Source organism: Ahaetulla prasina, chromosome 7 (assembly GCF_028640845.1).
Source record: "Ahaetulla prasina isolate Xishuangbanna chromosome 7, ASM2864084v1, whole genome shotgun sequence".
Taxonomy (NCBI): Eukaryota; Metazoa; Chordata; class Lepidosauria; order Squamata; family Colubridae; genus Ahaetulla; species Ahaetulla prasina.
This window is the reverse complement of record NC_080545.1, coordinates 25,993,333-26,016,123: the sequence shown is the minus strand read 5'-3', so window position 1 is coordinate 26,016,123 and position 22,791 is coordinate 25,993,333. Positions and strand designations below refer to the sequence as shown.

The 22,791-nt window shown below is 37.2% G+C and overlaps 1 protein-coding gene across 1 annotated transcript in view; it reads right to left on the bottom strand.

The window, feature by feature from the left end:
- GRM8 (glutamate metabotropic receptor 8) overlaps nt 1-22,791 on the bottom strand; it is a 592,112-nt gene that overhangs the window by 68,946 nt on the left and 500,375 nt on the right. Inside the window, exon 8 of the mRNA XM_058191139.1 lies at nt 18,766-19,701. Coding sequence (XP_058047122.1) covers nt 18,766-19,701 — 936 coding nt within the window. The remainder of the gene's footprint in view (nt 1-18,765; nt 19,702-22,791) is intronic.

Sequence of the window (22,791 nt, the reverse complement as noted above, 5' to 3'; positions counted from 1 at the left end):
GACTCGGCAAATAATCCAGGGCCGGATGGCCTAGAAGAGGAGCTGAGAGGAGCAAACAGCCCCTCTGCTCAACTCGAACCACTCCCAGGGAATGAATTGCGCAGGTCCGAAAGAGTCAGGAGACGCCCAGTCTATTTGCGTGATTACGTTGAAAAATAACATGTAAATAGTATGTAAATATGGGTAAAGTGTTTTCTGGGAGGGAAGGGGTGTAATGTATCTTTAAATATTTCGGCGGGAAACAAGCACGTTGCTGATTGGTTGAAGCCGCCGGTTAAACTGTATATAAAGAGAGGTTTTTCCCCAGCCCAGTTGCTGGGTTCACCATATAGTAAAGAGCTGTTGTCACTATCCTGGTCTCCTGCCTCGTTATTGCCCGAATCTAACAACTTCCATACCTTTAAAACCTGTTTGCTCCTAGACTTGTTAGTTATTTAATTTTAGTTAGTTATTCAAACCAGGGGTGAAATCCAGCAGGTTCTGACAGGTTCTGGAGAACTGGTAGCGGAAATTTTGAGTAGTTTGGAGAACTGGCAAATACCACCTCTGGCTGGACCCAGAGTGGGGTGGGAATGGAGACTTTGCAATATCCTTCCATCAGGAGTGGGGAGGGAAGGGGGATTTTGCAGTATCCTTCCCCTGCCAGGCCCACCAAGCCACACCCACCAAGAAACACCACACCCACCAACCCATGGCCATAGAACCAGTAGTAAAAAAAATTGGATTTCACCACTGATTCAAACAAATTTTTAACTCAACAGGTCTGGCTGTTTTAAGCACCTCAAGACAAATCCTTGCCTTTTTAGCACTCTGAAGGTCTTGTAGATTTTCCTTTAATACACTAATCCAATGATATGTGAAAATGAAATATCATTTTTCAAGTAGTGTGCCAGAGTTTGTTGACTTGCAAAATGATCTCAGCCAGACTCCACCCTACATTACCCCAGCAAGACCAGGAAAACTTGTTGCACATGATCACTGTTGAATGTTATCTATAAAACAACCAGAAAAGTTTACATATTAGTCTGCTGCAAGGTGTTCCCACAGATAGCAATGTTCCAATATTTGAGGGGCTGTCACAGGGAGGAGGGGGTCAACCTATTTTCCAAAGCACCTGAAGGCCAAACAGGGAATAATGGATAGAAACTGATGAAGAAGAGATTCAACCTAGAAATAAGGATAAATTTTCTGGCAGTGAGAACAATCAACCAATGGAAAAGCTTGCCTTCAGAAGTTGTGGGAGCTTCACCACTGGAAGCTTTCAAGAAGAAACTGGACTGTCATCTGTCAGAAATGGTGTAGGGTCTCCTGGTTGGGCAAGGGGTTGGACTAGATGACCTGCAAGACAGGGGTGAAATGCTCCCAGTTCAGACCAGATTGGGCGATTCAGTAGCGATTGTGGTAGGTGGTTCGGAGAACCAGTAGCAATGGTGGCACAAGGCTCTGCCCAGCGCCCGTGTGTTGTTACCTCCTGCTTTTAAAAGGTTAAAAAACGCTCTGACGATCACACACCACAACTGTGATTGTCAGAGTCTTTTTTTTACCTTTTAAAAGCATTTTTTCAACCTACTCACCCGAATAGGTTGTAAAAAAATACTTTTAAAAGTAAAAAAAGACGCTCTGATGATCGCACGCCACAGCTGTGATTGTCAGTCTTTTTTTACCTTTTAAAAGCATTTTTTTCACCTACTCACCCGAATAGGTTGCAAAAAAATACTTTTAAAAGTAAAAAAAGAGGCTCTGATGATCGCACGCCACAGCTGTGATTGTCAGAGCCTTTTTTACCTTTTAAAAGCATTTTTTTCAACCTACTCACCCGAATAGGTTGTAAAAAAATACTTTTAAAAGTAAAAAAAGAGGCTCTGATGATCGCACGCCACAGCTGTGATTGTCAGAGCCTTTTTTACCTTTTAAAAGCATTTTTCTTGGGGACTTTCTCTGTTCTGAGACACCAGCTGGGGCGGGTCTCCCCATATTCCTCTCACTGCCTCCATTGCTGCTTTCTGCTTTTGCACTTAAACTTAGCGCACTGCACAATGGGGGAGACGGCATCCCCTCCTTCTCCTCCTGGATCCCATTATGACACAGAGCATTGGCTGCAGCCAGGCAGCCCAGCCAGTGTCTAGGCACGGAGAAAAGTTGTGCGTCTCCCAACAAGGGCTGGAAAAAGAGGCAAGTAGAGGGGCGCTTCACTTCCACTTTGGAAGTGAGTCTCCATCTGCCACTGTCACCCTTCTCTTCTCATGACAGACGAGGAGTGAGGGGGAGGGAAGGGGGAGGGGAGCCTGCCAGCCAGCCAACAGGGAACCACAGCAGGGGGATGAAAGAGCTTCATTTATCTGGGAACCTGAAATGACTTTTGATTTAAATGGTAAAAGAAGAAAGAACAAAATCAGCAAAAAAAAAAAAAAAACAACACCAAACAAACCCAACCCTTGCCGGTTTTTGGAAATGGTTCAAGAGGGAACATGCACATGCGCATGCACATACGCACACAGACACACAAACGAGAGAGGGAGAAAGAGAAAGATGAGAGAAAGAGAGAGATGAGAGACAGAGAGGGCTGCCTGCCATTTCCTGCTGCAGTCGGACAGCGAGTGAGTCAGTGAAAAAGAGAGAGAGAGAGATTCAGCTCCATCTGCTCCCCTCGAGGCAACCTCATGGTACTTTGCTGTAACAGCCTGAGAGTCACTCCTTTTGCAACACAAGGTTTATTTTGGTATCTTTCCAGAGACAGGAAGAACGTGGCAGAATTTCCATATAGTTATTCCCTGGGTGTGGGAGGTGGGGAGTAGGGGAGAGGGAGGGAGGAAGAGAGAGAGAGAGAGAGAGAGAGAGAGAGAGAGAGAGAGAGAGAGAGAGAGGGAAAGAAAGAAAGAAAGAAAGAAAGAAAGAAAGAAAGAAAGAAAGAAAGAAGGAAAGAAGGAAGAAAAGAAAGAAAGAAAGAAAGAGGAAGGAATATTTGGATTTCACTACTGGTTTGTACGAAGGATTGGCAGGAGGGTGGAATGTACAGCCCTCCGGGATGGAGAGTGGGGCAAGGGAAGGCTTCAATGTTTGCTTGGGTGGTGGGGGGAAACTCAAAGCATTGGGGGCTTCAGAAGGGGCAGAATGTGCTTCAAAATGTACAGCTTCTAGTTCTAACAATGAGTGATGTCAAGTCGGCCATGCCCACCCGGTCACATGACCACCAAGCCATGCCCATCAAACCATGCCCACAGAACCGGTAGCAGACATTTTTACGTTTCACCCCTGCTGCAAGGTCCCTTCCAACTCTGTTATCCTGTTATTTAGAGGCCAGGTTTCACAAAATGCCCAAGTGTCTTTGCCCTTGTGCTAAGTGTGAAAGTCAGGAAATTCCTAAAGGAGGAATGTGGCAGTTAGCAAAATGGGGAAAAGGGGAAAATTAGAAAGAAACTTCAAGGGACTCCGCCTTAAATATTTTTGGTATAGGAGCAAGGGAAGGTAAACACTGCTAAGTTATCAAGATTCTGTTATTACAGCTAATATCAACAAAGCAGAGTTTCAGATGCTTTGTGGCGTCCTTTCCTGTTTATCTTAAAGGGATTGCACATACTTCCTGCCTGCAAATTAGTACAGACAAGAAGCATGCCCAGAAATACTAGCTCTAACTTTGGTGTAAGATTGCATTAACAGAGTCTTAGAAATCTGAGACGACATCTTTCCCCACTTGCCTTTACAGTCTAAGAAACTAAGTGTCCCTTGTGAGATGGTTTGCCACACCCCCATTGCTTCTGTAGACTCAGCTTCCTCTAATCCAGAGGTCTTCAAATTTGGCAGCTTTAAGATTTGTGGACTTTAATTCCCAGAATTCTCCAGCCAGCTATGCTGGCTGGAGAATTCTGGGAGTTGAAGTCCACAAGTCTTAAAGCTGCCAAGTTTGAGGACCTTTGCTCTAATCTGACTGTTGTCCAGTCTGAAGCTCTTGCTCCTGTTTCCAGAGGTAATTCCCACATATCATTACACATGCAGTACATATACCTTCACATGGGTGCTTTTGATTTGGCATAATTGATTGACAGGTCCTCCTTTTTTGCTGCCTTGAGTGGCATCTTAGTGAGCTTTCTGTGAGTTTAGATGGACCAGAATCACTAGAAGTTGATGGGATTGGGCGGGGTGAGGCAGAGGATGTAAGAAAATTAAGGCTAGAATAAATTCAGTTACTGGTGGAATTGGGCTACATATGAGAACTGGGCTATATAGCCCAATTCTATATATAGAATTGGGCTATATATGAGAACTTTGGCCAATTATAAGGAAATAGGATCCACTTCCAATTTTCAATACAAACTTAATACATCATGTATAATGAGGACAAACTACTCAGTCTTGGTCCAATATTTGAGGAAACAACAGAGTATGAACCAGATTCCATTGATTTAACTTTGTTCCTTTATTTAAGTGTTCATGATGTATACTGATACATTTGTAATGTAGGTGTGACTAAGTTCTAAATCGAGACTTATTCTTTGTAAACATGTCCATTTATATTAATTAGCTGAACAACAAAAAGTTGCTAAAACTGAATCTCTACCAATAAACCCACTAGCAAATGGGCAACAGATAATAGGATGTGCAAATCTTTTGAAAGCTATATTTTGCAATGTAGGGAGCAGCTACAAAGCAACTCTTTTTGAATCATTAAAGTAATTTATTTTCTCCTATATACATGTAGCTGCTTCTTAAACCTGTACTGGCCATCTCTGTATCCTTCAATATTCTTAGCCACTTTGCTTAACTGGGAATAAAGTGAAATATCTCCTTTAAAGGATTTGTCCAGCATTAATATTGGGCCTTATTATAGGTCCAAATTATAGGTCACATACTTGTAACAATTTATAATCAGATCATTTGGATGTAATAAGTTTGGGTATAACCAGTAGTGGGTTCCACTTACCTTTGCTACCGGTTCGGAACTGTGAGCGCATGAGGCGCTTCTGTGCATGTGCAGAACCGGGGTGAACTGATAGAAACCCACCACTGGGTATAACCATGTAATATTATAGATGATATACATAAAACAATTCATAACCATATAATGACCAGCAGATAAACTAATATAGGAAAAATACTGTAGTCTCCCTGTTTCAATAAATTATCCCATTTAAAATAATTATTTAATCTCAGGCTGACACCCTACACTGCAATGTTCTAAGATATTCTTCTTAAAAAGCTGAAATTACTTTTTTGAAAACCAATGTATTCATCTGTTCACTTAATACAGAACTTTGTCCTTAACATAATAAGTGATATCTTTATTTTATATTGAATGAACATGATTCATTCAAATGTCAAAACTTATAAAACAGATAACAGAAATTGAAATTGTTCATTGTGGTGAATAGGAATGCCCTTTAGCCTATTGTCTAACCTCAGCTGAAGGTGATATGACTTGCCATTGCAACTAATTTTACATAGAGGTTCATAAAAGATTTGTTTTAATCATGTAGGCAATTTTGCTCCATATGTAACAGAATCACAACCACTGGAGCATTTAAGAAACCTATGTTTCAAGAAGTTTTAGTGTTTTACTGTGCCAATAAAGAACACCAAAGATTATATTAGATAGGAAGCACTTTCCTATAAAAGTTTAGATTTTTAACTTCAACAGGCTATGTGACATTTGCCTGTGTGCTGAGAAATAAAGTATTTTATGACTTGTGGGTAAAATCACCTCCCAACTACAATCAAAAGTCAGGTAATTGTAGCAAAGCTTGGAATTGCTTTTCAATACGTTACTGGGTTTCCTTTCTTTTTCCTCCAGTAGCCTTGGTAAATGACAGCATAGTCATGAAATGACAAAATAATGAAACTGGGAGAACTGTTCAACAATGACTACAGACGTTTGCCCTTTATTGGTTTGACACTCATTGCTGATGATGGAGATTGTTCATGAAATAAACCCACTTATCTTGTTGATGAAGACTCTCCCATCATCGGCAATCTCAGTGAATTTGTGAGTTGCTACCATGAAAGCAAATGCTGCAGAAATAATCATAGAAAATAGAGACTTCTTTTTTTCCCCATTTCAATATGCAGACGGCATATAACTGATCTGAAAGAGGGTGTGGTGAAGGTTTGGACAGAGGGGGGCAAGTTCTCACGTGACACGGAGTTTCTTGAATGACATATTATTTTCTCATAACTAGACTTCCCTCACAAGATCAAAGATTGTGGGGTAAAAAGACTGACCTTCAGAGATCCAAACAAAGAGAAATGTGATGTGCAATTTGCTGGGTAAAGAAAAGAATTCTATCAAAAATACATTTCTGAAGAAAAAAAGTAGGAGATGATTCATAGAGGAGAGATGCCCCATGGTTTAAAAAAAATGACTGTAAATCCAAAAAAGTAAATAATGAAATGGAATTGAGAAAATCTGGTCTAGACAGGGATTCTATGAAGTTCGTTCTTCCATTTTTATGACTTTATTTCAGCATTGCTATTGCACATTTTTTATGGATCCCATTAATGGCAAATTGAGATGTCTGGCTTTATTTTATTTTTTTGTTAAACAATATTTCCAAATCTTTCTCTTAAAATGAATCTAACTGGAACTTGCAATAACTTTCACTTTATGATGTGTTGGAGTGTTCTCACTCAGTCTTTTCTCATATGATGTCCCTACAGATACATTAACTCCAACTCCCAACTTTCCCAGGCGATCTACAATAAATTACCAGGTTAGGAATTCGCAAAGTGGTCCTCTTAATACATATAAAAAGCACAAAACTGATTGCCTGAACCTAATACTAGTTGCCCTTAGATTTTATAATGGGGAATTACTATATTACCTAATCTACCCTGCATAGTGTGATGCAATAGTTAATCTTTTACAGGCTCTTTGGATGGTAAAAGGAAGAAACAGAATATTCTGTTATCCTAGTTCTGCAACCCAACAAGACAGATACAGACTTCAGAGGATAATTAAAACTGCAGAAAAAACAATTGGTACCAACCTGCCTTCTACTGAGGACCTGTATACTGCACAAGTCAAAAAGAGGGCTGTGAAAATATTTACAGATCCTTCGCATCCTGGACATAAACTGTTTCAACTCCAACCCTCAAAACAGAGCACTGCACACCAGAACAACTAGACACAAGAACAGTTTCTTCCCGAACGCCATCACTCTGATAAACAAATAATTCCTTCAACACTGTCTAACTATTTACTAACTCTGCACTCCTTTTAATCTTCTCATCGTTCTCATCACCCATCTCCTTCCACTTACAAATGTATGACTGTAACTTTGTTGCTTGTATCCTTAAAATTTATATTGATATTGTTTCCTGATTGCTTATTTGTACCCCATGACAATCATTAAGTCTTCTACCTTAGAATTTTTGATGAACGTATCTTTTCTTTTACACTGAGAGCATATGCACCAAGACAAATTCCTTGTGTGTCCAATCACACTTGGCCAATAAAAAATTCTATTCTATTCATTGCAAAATGAATTCTATCCATGTTCTGGGATTGAATAATCCACATTTTTAATTAACAACTGGAACAGTGGTTGCTTAAACAAGCTAGTTATTTCTATTTACTCTTGTGAACTGCAAAATAAATTTCCCACACTAACTTCAGTTAGATAATTATTTCCCACTTTTGTCTTAATAACCTGCCAAACATTAGCCATGTAGCTAATTCTTATTAATATGCAATTTCCCATTGTTGATAATCTGTCTAAGCAGCCCAGGCTTGCTGGGAAGAGAGAGAGAGGCTGAAGGGCTATAAAACTCATTCAACATAAGCAACTGCTTCTGAGTCCTCCTTACCATTTTGGCTCACTGCAGGAGTTGTAGTATGAGTCTTTCCAATGCTGTAAGTACTGAATTTCCATTAATAAACTCTTATTATTAATCATAATTATCCTGGTATCTTTTGGGAGTATACCTTTTTCAAAATTCAACCTGCAAATTCTAAATTAACTGAATTTAATTTAAATTCATAATTGTTCCATCAAACAAGCAACAGAGAACATTCCATCATTCAGTGATGAACACTGAGATAAAGCTTTTTCTACATATGTTGAGCATGTCTATACTACGAGGCTATAAATGTCCATGGCACCATATGTTGACTTCATGCAAACCATCAAACCATTAGGCCTCACATGAAAATCAACAAACATATGTGTGAAAGTTATGGTCTACATATGGCTCAGGGGTGGGATTCAGCCAGTTTGGACTGCTTCAGGCGAATTGGTAGTTACGGCCAGCAGCTGGGCCATGTACCCACCCCAGCACTATCCCATCTTATACATGTTTTTGACACAGCGCGTATTTGTGCAAGGTACGCGTGCATTCACATTTTCAATTCTGGGTGAACCAGTTGTTAAATTATGTGAAGCCCACCTCTCCAGACATATATCATATTGCAAGACTGTGATGAAGAAAATATGTAACTGCTACTCTGAGCATAACTAACTTTTGTAACACCTTATGTTATCTGCTTTTTATTTTTAATGCTGAATGCTAGCTGGAAAGCTTGCTGAAAACATTAAAACTTACTTAATATATAACTCTTGTATAAACTCAGCTATTTTTATTTTTATTTATTTATTTAATTTTGTCATAACAATATACACAAGCATCACACAAAAAGATTATATAATATGTAAACATATATATGATGAGAAACAAGGAAGTATAAGCATATATATATATATAGGGAAAGAAACAATAGGACAGGAACGGTAGCTATGGTCTACTCCTGAGCTGGAATCCCCTTTGTGAGATCATATCCCCAAAATTTGTCAGTGATCTTTGTATCTGCTGCACATAGGATCAAGTAATAAACCCTAAGTCTGGATGTGAGTATATTAATAGAATATCAGTGCCAGTACCAGTAGTCTTAACGAAGATCTACTTTGACCTTAACAACATATCTGCTGCTATTAATGGATGTTGGCATCAACACAGTTGTAAGGCTGCTGAAATATTCTCATAAAGACTGCAGTTATGGACTTTAAATAGCTTGCCTGATTTGATGTACAGGTAGTCCTCAACATGCAGAAATTTGTTTAGTGACCATTCAAAGTTACAATGGCACTGAAAAAGTGACATAATAATAATAATAATAATAATAATAATAATAATAATAATAATAATAATAATAATGATGATGATGATGATGATGATGATGATGATGATGATGATGATGATGATGATGGAACTTGTGTCACAACTACCATCTGCCTGTAGCAAAGAACTAGTGGGATCATAAGCCTGAAAAAGTGATTGAAAATGAGCATGCAAAACTAATGTGGGATTTCCAAATACAGACTGATAAAGTTTTGGAACATAATACCCCGAATATCACGATTGTGGAAAAGAAAAAAGTGTGGATAGTCGACATTGCTATACCTGGTGACAGCAGAATCGATGAGAAACAACTTGAAAAAGTCACCAGATATCAAGATTTGAGAATTGAATTGCAGAGACTCTGGCATAAACCAGTGCAGGTGGTTCCAGTGGTACTCAGCACACTGTGCCTAAAGACCTAGGCAAGCACTTAAAAACAATTGGAGCTGAAAAGATCACCATTGGTCAGCTGCAGAAGGCCACCTTACTATAATCTGCTCACATAATTCACCGATACATCACGCAGTCCTAAACACTTGGGAAGTGTTCAACTAGTGATCTGTGATATGAAATCCAGCATAGTTATCTCATTTGCTGTGTATACTGTCATTTTGTGTAAATAAAATAATAACAACAACAACAACAACAGAGTTGGAAGGGACCTTGGAGGTCTTCTAGTCCAACCCCCCGCCCAGGCAGGAAACCCTACACCATTTCAGACAAATGGTTATCCAACATTTTCTTAAAAACTTCCAGTGTTGGAACATTTCATTTCATTTCATTTATTTGATTTTTATACCGCCCTTCTCCCGAAGGACTCAGGGCGGTGTACAGGCAAATAAAAACAGACAAGACAGTATTATATAAAATGCAAGATTAAAAAACTTATTATAATTTGCCTAAAAATTTAAAAAATATAAAAACTAAAACCCCATTTAAAATTAATAATAAAAACTATAAAATCCATAAAATTTAAGCCAGCCCCGCGCAAATAAAAAGATGGGTCTTCAGTTCGCGGCGAAAGGTCCGAAGGTCAGGTATTTAGTGCAGACCCGGGGGAAGTTCGTTCCAGAGTGTGGGAGCCCCCACAGAGAAGGACCTTCCCCTGGGGGCCGCCAGCCGACACTGCTTGGCGGACGGCACCCTGAGAAGTCCCTCTCTGTGAGAGCGTACGGGTCGGTGGGAGGCATATGGTAACAGCAGACGGTCCCGTAAGTACCCAGGCCCTAAGCCATGGAGCACTTTAAAGGTCATAACCAAAACCTTAAAGTGCACCCGAAAAGCCACAGGTAGCCAGTGCAGTCTGCGCAGGAGAGGTGTTACATGGGAGGTACGCGACACTCCCTCTATCACCCGCGCAGCTGCATTCTGGACTAACTGAAGCCTTCGAGTGCACTTCAAGGGGAGCCCCATGTAGAGAGCATTACAATAATCCAAGCGAGAGGTAACGAGTGCGTGAGTGACTGTGCACAAGGCATCCCGATCAAGGAAGGGACTTCTGCAGGCAAGTCGTTCCACTGATTAATTGTTCTAACTGTCAGGAAATTTCTCCTTAGTTCTAGGTTGCTTCTCTCCTTGATTAGTTTCCACCCATTGCTTCTTGTTCAATCCTCAGGTGCTTTGGAGAAGAGCCCGACTCCCTCTTCTTTGTGGCAACCCCTGAGATACTGGAACACTGCTATCATGTCTCCCCCAGTCCTACTTATGACTGTTTTTCATACTTATGACTATTGCAGCATTCTCCATGGTCAAATGATCAAAATTCAGATGCTTGGCAACGGATTCATATTTCATACTTCTGACAAGCAAAGTCAATGGGGAAGCCAGATTCACTTAACAACCATGTTATTAACTGAACAACTGCAATGATTCACTTAACAACTGTGGCAAGAAAGGTTGTAAAATGGGGCAAAATTCACTTTAAAAATGTCTCACTTATCAATATAAGTGTTGGACTCAATTGTGGTCATAAATCAAGGATTAACTGTATATTTGTAAAGGGGGCACTTTGCAATGGAATTGTAGAGAGCTATAGCCAGATGGCAAATTTATATAATAATTTTTACCTGTTTCAACTAGGCATGGAATAATTTTATTTGTAAAAATGTTAATTCCTAACTTCCTGCTTAGAAGAAATATTATATTCATTGTAATAGTTTTAATAGAAATGAATCTGAATCTCCCATTTAATTGCAAAATTTCTCATCTACAGTAAAGACAAGTAGTATAAAGTCTCAAGTATAAATGAGAACTTGATAAAAAATTTCTTCTGTCATTTGCTGGCAGCTGTATAAAACTTTAACTAATGCATTTTGTTATGTGTTAACTTGTCACATTACATGTTTCTTCACAAGTCTGCATTATCATAGAGAGCTTTCTTAGGAAAAATGATAAAACATGACATTGGTGTATAGTTTATAGGAGGAATAAATATCCTCAGAATAAGTCCATGGATATGAAGGTGGGCTAAAATTATATGAGGAAAGCATTTCCACATATTTGTGTTTTGTTTTGTTTTATTTTGTTTTCTTTTCTTAATATGGGCATACACAGATTTTGCCACATGGATATTGGGACATGAAAATAAAATCTGCAAAACAGATTTTGGCTCAGCGTTAGCAAGCAATATGTTTACTAACAACTCCACTTTATCCTTCTTGTATCTTAATGAATATTTAAATTACTTTGCAGATAACATTATGAATTTATTGGGAACTTGTACTTTTAGCCATTAAGTGCTATCAAGCAAAAAATCAGCAAGATTTTGAGATTCAGGTTAGTAGTGTGTTCATTACCATGTTTTCAGTTTGGTTCTGTAGAAATGTATAGGAAGAAATGATAATACAATGAAATGAAATGAAATGCTTTCAAATATATCTTGCTAAGAAATTGTGATCAACACATTTACTCTGATAGCTTTCCATTAATCTGCGGAGAGAAAATTGTTCTATATAATTTGAATGATAATTCATTTTCTATGTAGCAGAGTTGAGTTTATTCAATCTTTTTGTATCAGTTGATATATTTTGTTGTTTTTGTCGTTAACTGACATATGCTAATGTAAAAATAACTTTTTCAGAACATATCCAATCAGGTAGACCAGCGTTTACCCATAATTTACTTCATTTAAATAAACAATTCAGCTGGAAACACATTTGAATTTTTGTGATCTGGTTCGTGGAAGAAGAAAATTGCCATCACAAAATTGAAAAAAATTAGCATCTTAATTTGGCAGGTTGTATCTCTTTTTTTAATTTAAGTTTAAGGTGATGTATATTTAATTTAGATTTAATTAAAAAAATAATATTTATTTAGAGGAAAAAGAATAATCAAAACCTGTTCTATCAGTAAGAATATAGGGCATTTTCATTTTTGGAAAAGTATTGATTGTAGATTTATAACTTACTTTACTATTTTCTAAGTTATAGTCTATACCAGGGGTAGTGAACCTGGTCCCTACCGCCCACTAGTGGGCATTCCGGCTTTCATGGTGGGCAGTAGGGGTTTTGTCCGATACTGAAGCACTTTCCTTTTTTTTAATTTAATTGATTTTTTTTAAAAATTTCATACCATTATTTAAAAACATTTTCATTAGGTTTTCATAAAATTCTCCATGACAATTTAAATTTCTGAAAATATACTATTTGTATCACCCGCACATAAGTTTAGTTCAGATTATGTAAGTAAAACTAAATGGCACTATAGTGCGACCGCAAACAAAAGAGCCTCGTCCCAGAATAGCTCGCGCAGTTCCCTCCACACCACCCAGCTGTAACAGACAAGCAGAACTGGTAGCCGGCGCCCCCCCCAAAACCCACTCCACGATGCGCGAGAGGCATGTGCAGACGACGATACACTTTATAAATCACCATTATTGTGGAACCGGTGGGCGGTTAGAAAATTTTACTACTAACAGAGATACAACAGTGGGAGGTAGGTGTAAAAAGGTTGATTACCCCTGGTCTATACTTATACTACATTTAGTACTGCTTAAATAGGAAACACTATGCAATCAAGAAAAGGATGTTGTTGGACACATTGCTTTCAGAAGACTTTTTTTTTTTACACTTTATCTTCCTTTCGCTTCTAGAAGGCAGTAATCAGCTTCCCTGTCAATCTACACCCCTTCCATATGTTGTAATAAACTGTAGGATGTAATGTCTAATTCCCAGTTATTGTGATAGCTAAAACATAGGATTTAACATAGTAGTTATGTAATAGGAACCATTTGACAACCTGTATTATTCTTGAAGAGCAATGCCAAAACTTACTACATCTGCATTCACATGCATGCAGTGTAGCATGATGTTTTCTAACCACAGCTATTCTCTATCTGAAAAAAACATGTGAACTAATTTTTCAAGATGGCAATGACCAAAAGAGATGGTAAGAGGGGGAAAAAAAACAATTTGTTGCTGCTGATTGAAAATTACAGAAAACCAAATGCATTAAGGAAAAGGCAGACTATAAATTGTGGATCTTTGATTTTTCATGTTAAGAGCCCCACCTGGACTTTAAATATGAGGGTTGTGGTGTGTATTCTCCATTTATAATCATGAATAAGAGAGACAGTAAGGAGAAAAACAAGATTTGGTTTAATAGGGTTTTTTGTAAATTGAATTATAATAAATATAACCCAATTAATATTATTATATTGCACATACTAATTTCTGCCATGTTAAACATTACAGTTTAACAGCAGATTTTGAAGGAAATGCTAGGCCCCTCCATTGACTTGGAGTCAAAGTTGCACAAAATTTGTAAAAAAACAAAAGTTGTACAAAAAGCTGGTTTGATCTAGTGAAGTGATAGCTAACATTTTTTTCCTCCGGTGCCAAAAGCAGTATTCCTGAGCTGGGCGACAGCTCGCGTGCCTGCAGAAAGGGCTCCATGTGTCACCTGTGGCAGGTGTCATAGGTTTGCCATCACGGGTCTAATGATTAAGGCACCAAGTTATAAACCAGGAGACTGGGAGTTCTAATTTCACCCCAGGCATGAAAACCAGCTAGGTGACTTTCAGTCAGTCACTCTCTCTCAGTCCAAATTGCTGTGGGGAATATAAGTGGAGCAAGGTGTATTAGGTATATCACATTTGAGTTATTTATAAAAATAATAAAAGTTTAATATAGATAAATATATATAAAATTCTGCTATAGTTAATTGAAACTTCTTTTTTTAACAACTGAGTTACTGTACTTCTTGTGGATTATAACTTTTGTCAATAAATTTCAGTGTGAAAAAACCCCAGTTATTATACTAACATTTACGCATAAAAACATCTATCTTTCGACTTCAAGTGGATTTCAAAGGTCTGGAATTACTTCCCCCTATTTATCCTCATTTTTAACTTCCCAATTTTCTCTGCCTTGCCTAAGATACTATTTAGAATTTTTTATTTTAAAAAATAGCCTTTTCACTTTACATAAAAAGTGAGCATAATTCAACCTCCCTGGGCCTTGCTTGTTTATTACTTTCAAGGTAAAACAAGCTATAGTAAATTGCAGTAATGGTCACTTGTGGCAATAAGAACTTCTTCATTTGCAGAGTTTGATAGCAAAGTCAGTGAGGTGCTTTAAATTTATTTTTAGATTAACGTTAATGTATTTATCAAAATGCTGAAGTCAAGAAGCTCTTTAGGATATTTGATCACTCCTTGGAAATTGTATTTGTTTTATGGTGCATATTAAGAGTATTATGCTAAACATTCCTAAATTCTTCTATTATCTTGGGGGGAAAAATCTTCATTTCTTATGGTAACAAATAAATTGCATCATGTAATTCTTTTGAAGGAAGATTTGAAGAGATTTTTAAAAAGCTATTTGATTTGTAGGCTATTAGATACATCATTTTTAAAGTTACCTGGAGTTGTAAAGGAATACTATACCTCAATGAAGTTTGAGTAAAATCACCTCCTGCACAAAATAGCAGAGCTCTCCACTCACTGAAGTCACTGAAGTACAAAGTGATTCCTCATGTGCACATATAGAAATGTTCTCTTTGAGCCCTTTCACGATTAACTGCTAGACATAATGAACACAGCACTTCTGACCTATAATGTTCCCAAGTGCTTATGAAAAAAGTTTGAGACCTTTCCTCTCACAAATCTGAGATAATCCAGAATTTAGAAAATGAGGGAAGGAGGGAGACAGATAGATACAAAGCATCTAGTCATAATATTACATATTTGTCATTATTGTAAACCAATATATTTATACAAGGCAAATATAGGAGAACTATCAGAAGCTGAAAAGGAAGACAGAGTATTTGAAAACATGACAAAGGTTTGCCATGGTTCCAGTCCTGTCTGATAAAACAAAGATCTTTAGCTCTTCAGTTAGAAATCAGGGAGAAAGACATTCAACCAATTCACAGACATCCCCATCTTAACAAATTCACTAATAAATAAAAGCTGGGGTTTTGTTAATTCAGTTTCTACATTGATGTATCCGAATACCATTTTTCTGGGCAATAAACTTAAATCAGTGAAACTCCATGTGAATCTTGTTTCACTGGGGTAACTATGTATAAAGCTTGAGGACATTCAATTCTATTATGAAGTGTGCTCAGGGCCTACAAGATCTTTTTTGAGAGGAAGCTGCTATTTGAAGTGGATCAGAGAGTCAATACTTTATAGAGAGAGTATCCTTGCTTTCCATGTTCCTAATAATTATGCTTCCAGTGAAAACTTGTCAAATACAATACCTAACAAACCTAACTCTGGAACCAATTCCACCTTAAATTTGAATTTGAATTCTAGCTTTATGAATTTTAGAATGACACTTAAGATACTTTTATGCAAAATAACATACTTCTCATTAATTGCTAGTGATTTATATTACAGTTGTCCTAGTATTAGGAAATACTGTGTATTAATTATTAGATCATGTTAGAAAATTCCATTGATATTTACATCATTTGATACTGTTTTATTGTTTGTTTGTTTATTTATTTATTTAGGCGAGTACATATTAGATAATATATAAGTATAAGCATGAATTGAATACATAAAATGAATACAATTAAAGGGAACATTAGGACAGGGACTGTAGGCACGCTGGTGCTCTTATACACGCCTCTTACAGACCTTTTAGGAATGGGGTGAGGTCAATAGTAGACAGTCTTAGATTAAAGTTTTGGGGGTTTGGGGATGAGACCACAGAGTCTGGTAATGCATTCTAGACATTAACAACTCTGTTACTGAAGTCATATTTTCTGCACTTTAAGTTTGTATCTGTTGTGTGCTCATGTATTGTTGTGGTTAAAGCTGAAGTAGTCATTGACAGGAAAGACATTGTAGCAGATGATTTTATGAGCTATGCTCAGGTCATACCGAAGGCGGCGTAATTCTAAATTTTCTAAACCCAGAATTTCAAGTCTGGTGGCATAAGGTATTTTCTTGTAAGCAGAAGAGTGGAGGACTCTTCTCGTGAAATATCTCTGGACTCTCTCAATTGTATTAATGTTAGATATACAGTGTGGGTTCCAGACAGATGAGCTGTATTTGAGAATTGGTCTAGCAAATGCTTTGTATGCTCTGATTAGTAGTGTAATATTAGTGGAGAAGAAGCTATGCAAGATTAGGTTTACAACTCTTAATGCCTTTTTGGTGATGTTGTTACATGGGCCTTGGCACTTAGATCATTTGATATGAGTACTCCAAGGTCCTTGATAGAGTGAGGGTCATCTACAAAATCATGTCCACTTAGCTCATATTTTGTGTTCTGATTCTTTTTGCCAATGTGTAAGATAGAACATTTGTTGGTTGAGATTTGGAGTTGCCAATTTTTTGACCATTCTGACACAAAGTCAAGGTCTTTTGTAGATATTGATTAGTGTATGTGTTTGTGTGTATCTGTATTGCACTTAGATGTAAGTGCACACTAAAGTTACTATCAGCAGATCAGACATCATGAGCAGAATTTGACTTCAGAATTTACATTGGATGCCTTTACATTCAACACTTAACCATGGTTTTTATATTGTTGATGATGATGTACTATAATTCTATTTTATGAATTGTTGCCAGGTTCACCCATTATGCTAAGCTATAGCACGTGGCTTCCAAATTACAAAGTTACAAGTACACAAACCATATAATGGTGCATATAATATATATAAGCCTACTCAGTCTTCCACTACCAAATTGCTTTAGATATTTGAGCAAACCATTTTCATAGGTTAAATATCCATAAGAACATGTGACCTAGTATATAAATTAGAAGACTTTTATTGGGAATGAAATTGGCAAGAGACTATACTTGTAAATCTAGCCTCAGAATTTACCATTGGAAAACCATTCACTGTTACATTGCACTATTTTTTTTTTAGTCATAATGTAGTTCATAGGTGCTCACCTTTCAGTAATAACCCACAGAGGTTAATATACCTTTTGAAAAGTCAAACTTGTAAAAAGCTATTGAACAGTGTCCATAATAAAAGACAAATCATTGCTGATAGCACAGTACTGAAACGGAAGGATTTCCCAACAGGCTGGAGCATGAACTTGTTAAACAAATTGACATGGCAATTTGAGTTATATGCAAGGGAAATTATTTTGCACAAAAGATAATAGGATTTGGGGTCATTCAATGACTTTGAATAAGCTTAAGTTCAAGCTACAAAAAAAAAACACATATATAAACAGCATACAATTATATTCTAGAATTCACAACCATGAAGAAAATCGAGGTTATTAATGTAGATTTTTGGAAGCATTCTGTAAAATGGCTATCAAAATGACTATCAAACATCCACTACATTGAAACTCTTTCTTGATATGCTGATACCATCTATGAAAAAAAGTGCAGAAAACAACCTACTGGCTATATTCATATATATTATTATATATGCTTAATCAGTTTATATGAGAGAAGGCCTGGAAGACTTGGGGAGAGTAAAAAGAGGGATCAACCTAGAATCACTACATAGCCAGAAACAAATTAAATCCAACCCCTTTGACTGCTGTTGAGCTTTATCTAACGCTAATCAAGTGCTGACCATTAGTTGAGAAGATTGCTGTGCATGGACTTTTAGCAATAACTCAGTTAAATTGAACCTTCATGTGTGAACCTTGTCTTTCATGCCTGACAATGTAGTATGCATCGCAGAGATTGTATTCTGTATACCAAAATATTTATATTCTATACACAAACACATTTTCTATTGAATGTGAATCATGGCTTAATGTTTTGCTTGTTCTGTCATTCAAAGGAGCAATTTCTGAACATACAGGATGAAGCCAACTATTTTCAAGTATTGGCTTTATTCAAATGCTTTATTCTTTTCAGACTTCTGCAAAGTCTGTCTGCCATACTCATTGCAAAACTAGATTTTTTTCCCCTACTTACTTACTCATTTTCCTCCAAATTATACAATTTGTAAGTGTTTCATAGAGCAAATTAGTTGATATTTGGGGTTTTAAATAATGGTAGGGTTTCTTTTAGTAGTTGAGTATAAAACTACTAAATATAAAAGTATAAGTATAAAAATTGCATGCATACACAGAAAAAGACACTCTATGGATTCAGTATGAGCTGATGCTACTCAAGTAACTTTTGAACTTGATTATCCAAACGAATTAGCTGAAAAATGATTTAATTTTTTTCAATAGGACAAAACAAAACAAAACATTGGCTTGAGAAAGGTTACTTCTTTACTCACCTTCTCTGCTGACTGTGCCGTTCCAAAAAAGATTGGAATAAAAGCTAACCAAATGATACAGGTGGTATACATGGTAAATCCAATTGGTTTTGCTTCATTGAAGGTCTCTGGAACGCCTCTTGTTTTAATAGCATATACAGTACACGTTACCATTAAGAGAATACTGTATCCAAGAGAACAAATGAGTGATAGATCCGAGATGTCACATTTGAGAATCCCACGGGCATTTTCAGGATCCACAGTTCTCTGCTCTCCATAATCTACTATGATATGCGGAGGATCAATAGCAAACCAAATGAAGACTCCTATAAGCTGTATGGATATGAGGCTGAAGGTAATCACCAGTTGGGATCCTGGGCTGATGAACTTTGGAGCAGTGACTGATTTTTTCCCTTGCTCAAATATTCGATGGATCCGGTTTGTTTTGGTGAGTAAGGCTGCATAACTGAAGCACATCCCAAGTCCTAGGAAGATCCGTCGAAAAGAACAGATGGCAGTATCTGGACTTGCAATCATTAAAAAAGTGATAGCATAACAGAGAAAAATCCCGGTCAAGAGGACATAGCTTAGTTCACGCCCTGAGGCCCTGACAATTGGGGTGTCGTTGTGGCGGACAAATGTCACAATGACAAAGGAGGTTGCAATGATGCCAAATATTGCTATGAAGACAGGCACAATGGCCCACGGGGAATGCCACTCCAGTTTGATGATGGGAATGAGTTGGCAGTCCGTGCGGTTGGCGTTTGGCTTCTTATCAAAGGGACACATTTCACAGGTGACCTCATCCACTTGGTAGTGATATCCTTCACAGCGCTCACAATGCCAACAGCAAGCTACTCCCTTCACCATCTTCTTCCTTTCCCCAGGTTTGCACGGCACACTACAGACTGAAGTGGGGTGAGTTCGTTCTTTGATATCCCAAAGCATATCTTCTACCTATATGTATATTAAGAAGAAAAAAATTAATGACCCTTTCATCCTCTCCTATTTATAATATCCCTAATATTGGCTACAAGTATCTCATGAATCACCTTGTTTTGACAATACACATACAGTTTATTTTTTATAAGAAACCCTCTTTTTTCTTCAATAGATTTTATGAAACTGTTAAATGATTGGGCACAATAAATCATTTGTGCCTTGAGCTTGATGAGTGTCATTAGTTTCTATTTACCTCTTTACTGCTGACCAAATTGATGCCTGTGAAAAGATTTATCGACTCTTAAGCTCTAGTCTGAAGCAAAGGTATCCTATAAAAAGGAATTTATGAGCTAATCACGTGCAAATATAGTTCTCAAACATTTAATTAGAAGATAATGGCATATGGGTTTGGAATTAATTTATATCATAATGAAGGACAGAGTAAATCTCCTGCACTGATCTAGGAAAAAACAAGAAGTTTTATTTCTGAGAAGTAAAATTATGAAGCAAGAAAATATTTTATTGTATTTTTACTGTTTGGATCTGTCTCAGGTTGTTTGCTTGTTATCTCTACCATCTACAGAGTAATTTGTTTACCATATTTGCTTTTTCCCCTCATCAAACTTCTATGAGTGGCTTACAACAAAACAATGACATATAATAAAAGCTCAAACATTAACCCACTATAGACAAATAAAGTAGCATTCCTGATCATTCAACTCATTGATTCACTAATTACCACCAGTCCTATCATGCCTCTCTAAGCTCGCTAGAAAAACATTGTCTTTACTCCTCTGAACAGGAAGAAGCAAGCAAAGAAAGCTTGTTTCTGCTGTAGATTCCCACTTTTTAAAGATTTTGGGTGAGTAGAGGAATCTTCTGCATTCTCTCCCAGTCTGCACAAATCAAGCAGTCTGAGACTTCCTACTGCAGGCAACCCTTGAAGGCCATGTTATAAAAGACTTCATAGCTGATAAAGAGAACTTTGAATTATATCTGGAAACCTGTATAACCCAGGGCCTGGCTTTAGAAGGTTAGGTAGCCTTCTGAATTCTGATGGGCTTTTGATTTTGTACACACTAATTTGTTGCAGGAATCTCAGTGGTTCTGTAGATCAAGTAATCTTTTCAAGAAAAGGGCCCTTGGAATCCAGCACTATAGTAGTAGCAACAAACTTTGCATGAGTCAATCCATCCATTTTTAAACTACATTCCCTCATAATTTCTGTCCTTTGCACAGCTATAATTGGAATTCAAGACATTTGGAAAATCCCTGTTTCATAATGTACATGTTAGTATTACATGAGTGTGACAAAAACCAGTTAGCAATGATCAGATATGAAGTTCATTGAGTGTTTCCTTTTAATTACAGAGTTGTTTGGAAATGGAGAAAATTATACACAGCATTCCATCTTTAAACTTCTTAGAGATATAGTGATATAAATAAATACTTAAATCATTTTATAGAGATATAATAATTATACCAACAGACAACTTTTCCTCAAAGATTAATTTGCATTAATTACACTACTAATATAGTGCTAGATTACTTACAGTTCTACATTTTACATTGGCAATCACACACCAACAAGGGAAGAAAATGACAAAACAACTCTGTCTCTTTTTGTAAATAGACAAATAAATGTACATAAGGGGTGGAACATGTGTTACAATATCATGACTCTACACTTGTTTTGATGAAATTGTCAGATTCTTCAGAGTTCTCTGATTATTTTCTTCCTGTAGCGCAATTACAGAATGTTACTTGCCTATATCTTCATTTAAGCTTTTTTAAACTACTACTTTGATGGCTTTTAGCAGAAATATGATTTCTTTAAAAAAAGAAACAAATATATTAAAAAAGACAAACACGTCCGACTCAAGGTGCAGGTGAGCTACATTTTCCATGGACTGTAGCAGCGTGGCCAGTGAAAGCTATACTTTGGCAACATCGCAAGGATTATACATCCTTCACCTATTTCAGGCTCATAGATAAATAAATCATATCACATGGGACCAACCCTAGAGTGCTTAAGAAATCTCTTTGCCAGTAAAATGGAGAGGCATCATGTTTCTTGGTTTTTGTGAATGGTCAGCTTAGACTGACTCAATAAATGTCTTCTGGAAGAGGCAGGACAATGTTCTTCAAACATAATGCATGCTCATTTAATTCAATGAGTTCAATTTTACCTGTACTTTATTAAATACAGGAAATGTATTTGAATACATTTATTTGGATACAAATACTTGGAAAATACCATAGGTGAGGGGGAGGGAGTCACTCAACACAATTGAAAAGAACATTTTTTAGCCAATCTGGAATCAAACCAGCACTTAAAACCCAACACATTGTTTTGCAGTTAGAAGAAATGACCCCTGATTGTGAGAACTAGAAATCACATACCACAAATTAGCAATCAGACAAGCAAGCCACTATTAGCCCCAATTTTTTTTTCCAGAACAACATGGAAAACTTCACCTGTACAAAGGCAACCTTCTGCGGAGTTGCACCAGGCTGCTCTTTAGTTAAAAAGTCTTCTGAAAGAAGTTTAACAGTGACCCATTACAAAAGATCAAAATGCCTCAAGGGTGGGTTCACTAGTGGGTTTTTTTTCTCCCTTTAATGCTTTAAAAGGGCCAGTTGACCTAATTAATTATATTCTATCAAACAATCTTCTTTGTTTTGGGAAAAAATAGTCAAGAGATGGTACAAAATGAATGGATTAGAAATTTCAAAACAATAAGATAATCCATCATTTTAAAGGTATGAAATAATATTCACGGTTTCCATTAGTAATAATAGGTTTCTGATTAGACCCAAACTCCTCAGAATTTTCATTAAAAATATCTCCATTACAATCTAATGTGACACTATATATTGTATTTTTCGGAGTATAAGACACACTTCCCCCCCCAAAAGAGGCTGGAAATTTGGGTGTGTCTTATACTCTGAATGTAGCCCTGCCACCTTTCAGCCTCCGTGCATCCTCTTCCTGGCTTGTGTTTTTGGGCTCCAAGTGTTGTGCCTCGCTCGCCGCCCCCCCCCGCAGCCGGGCCCCTCTTATCTCCTCCCAGATGCTGATAGTACAGAAGAATGTCCTGGCAT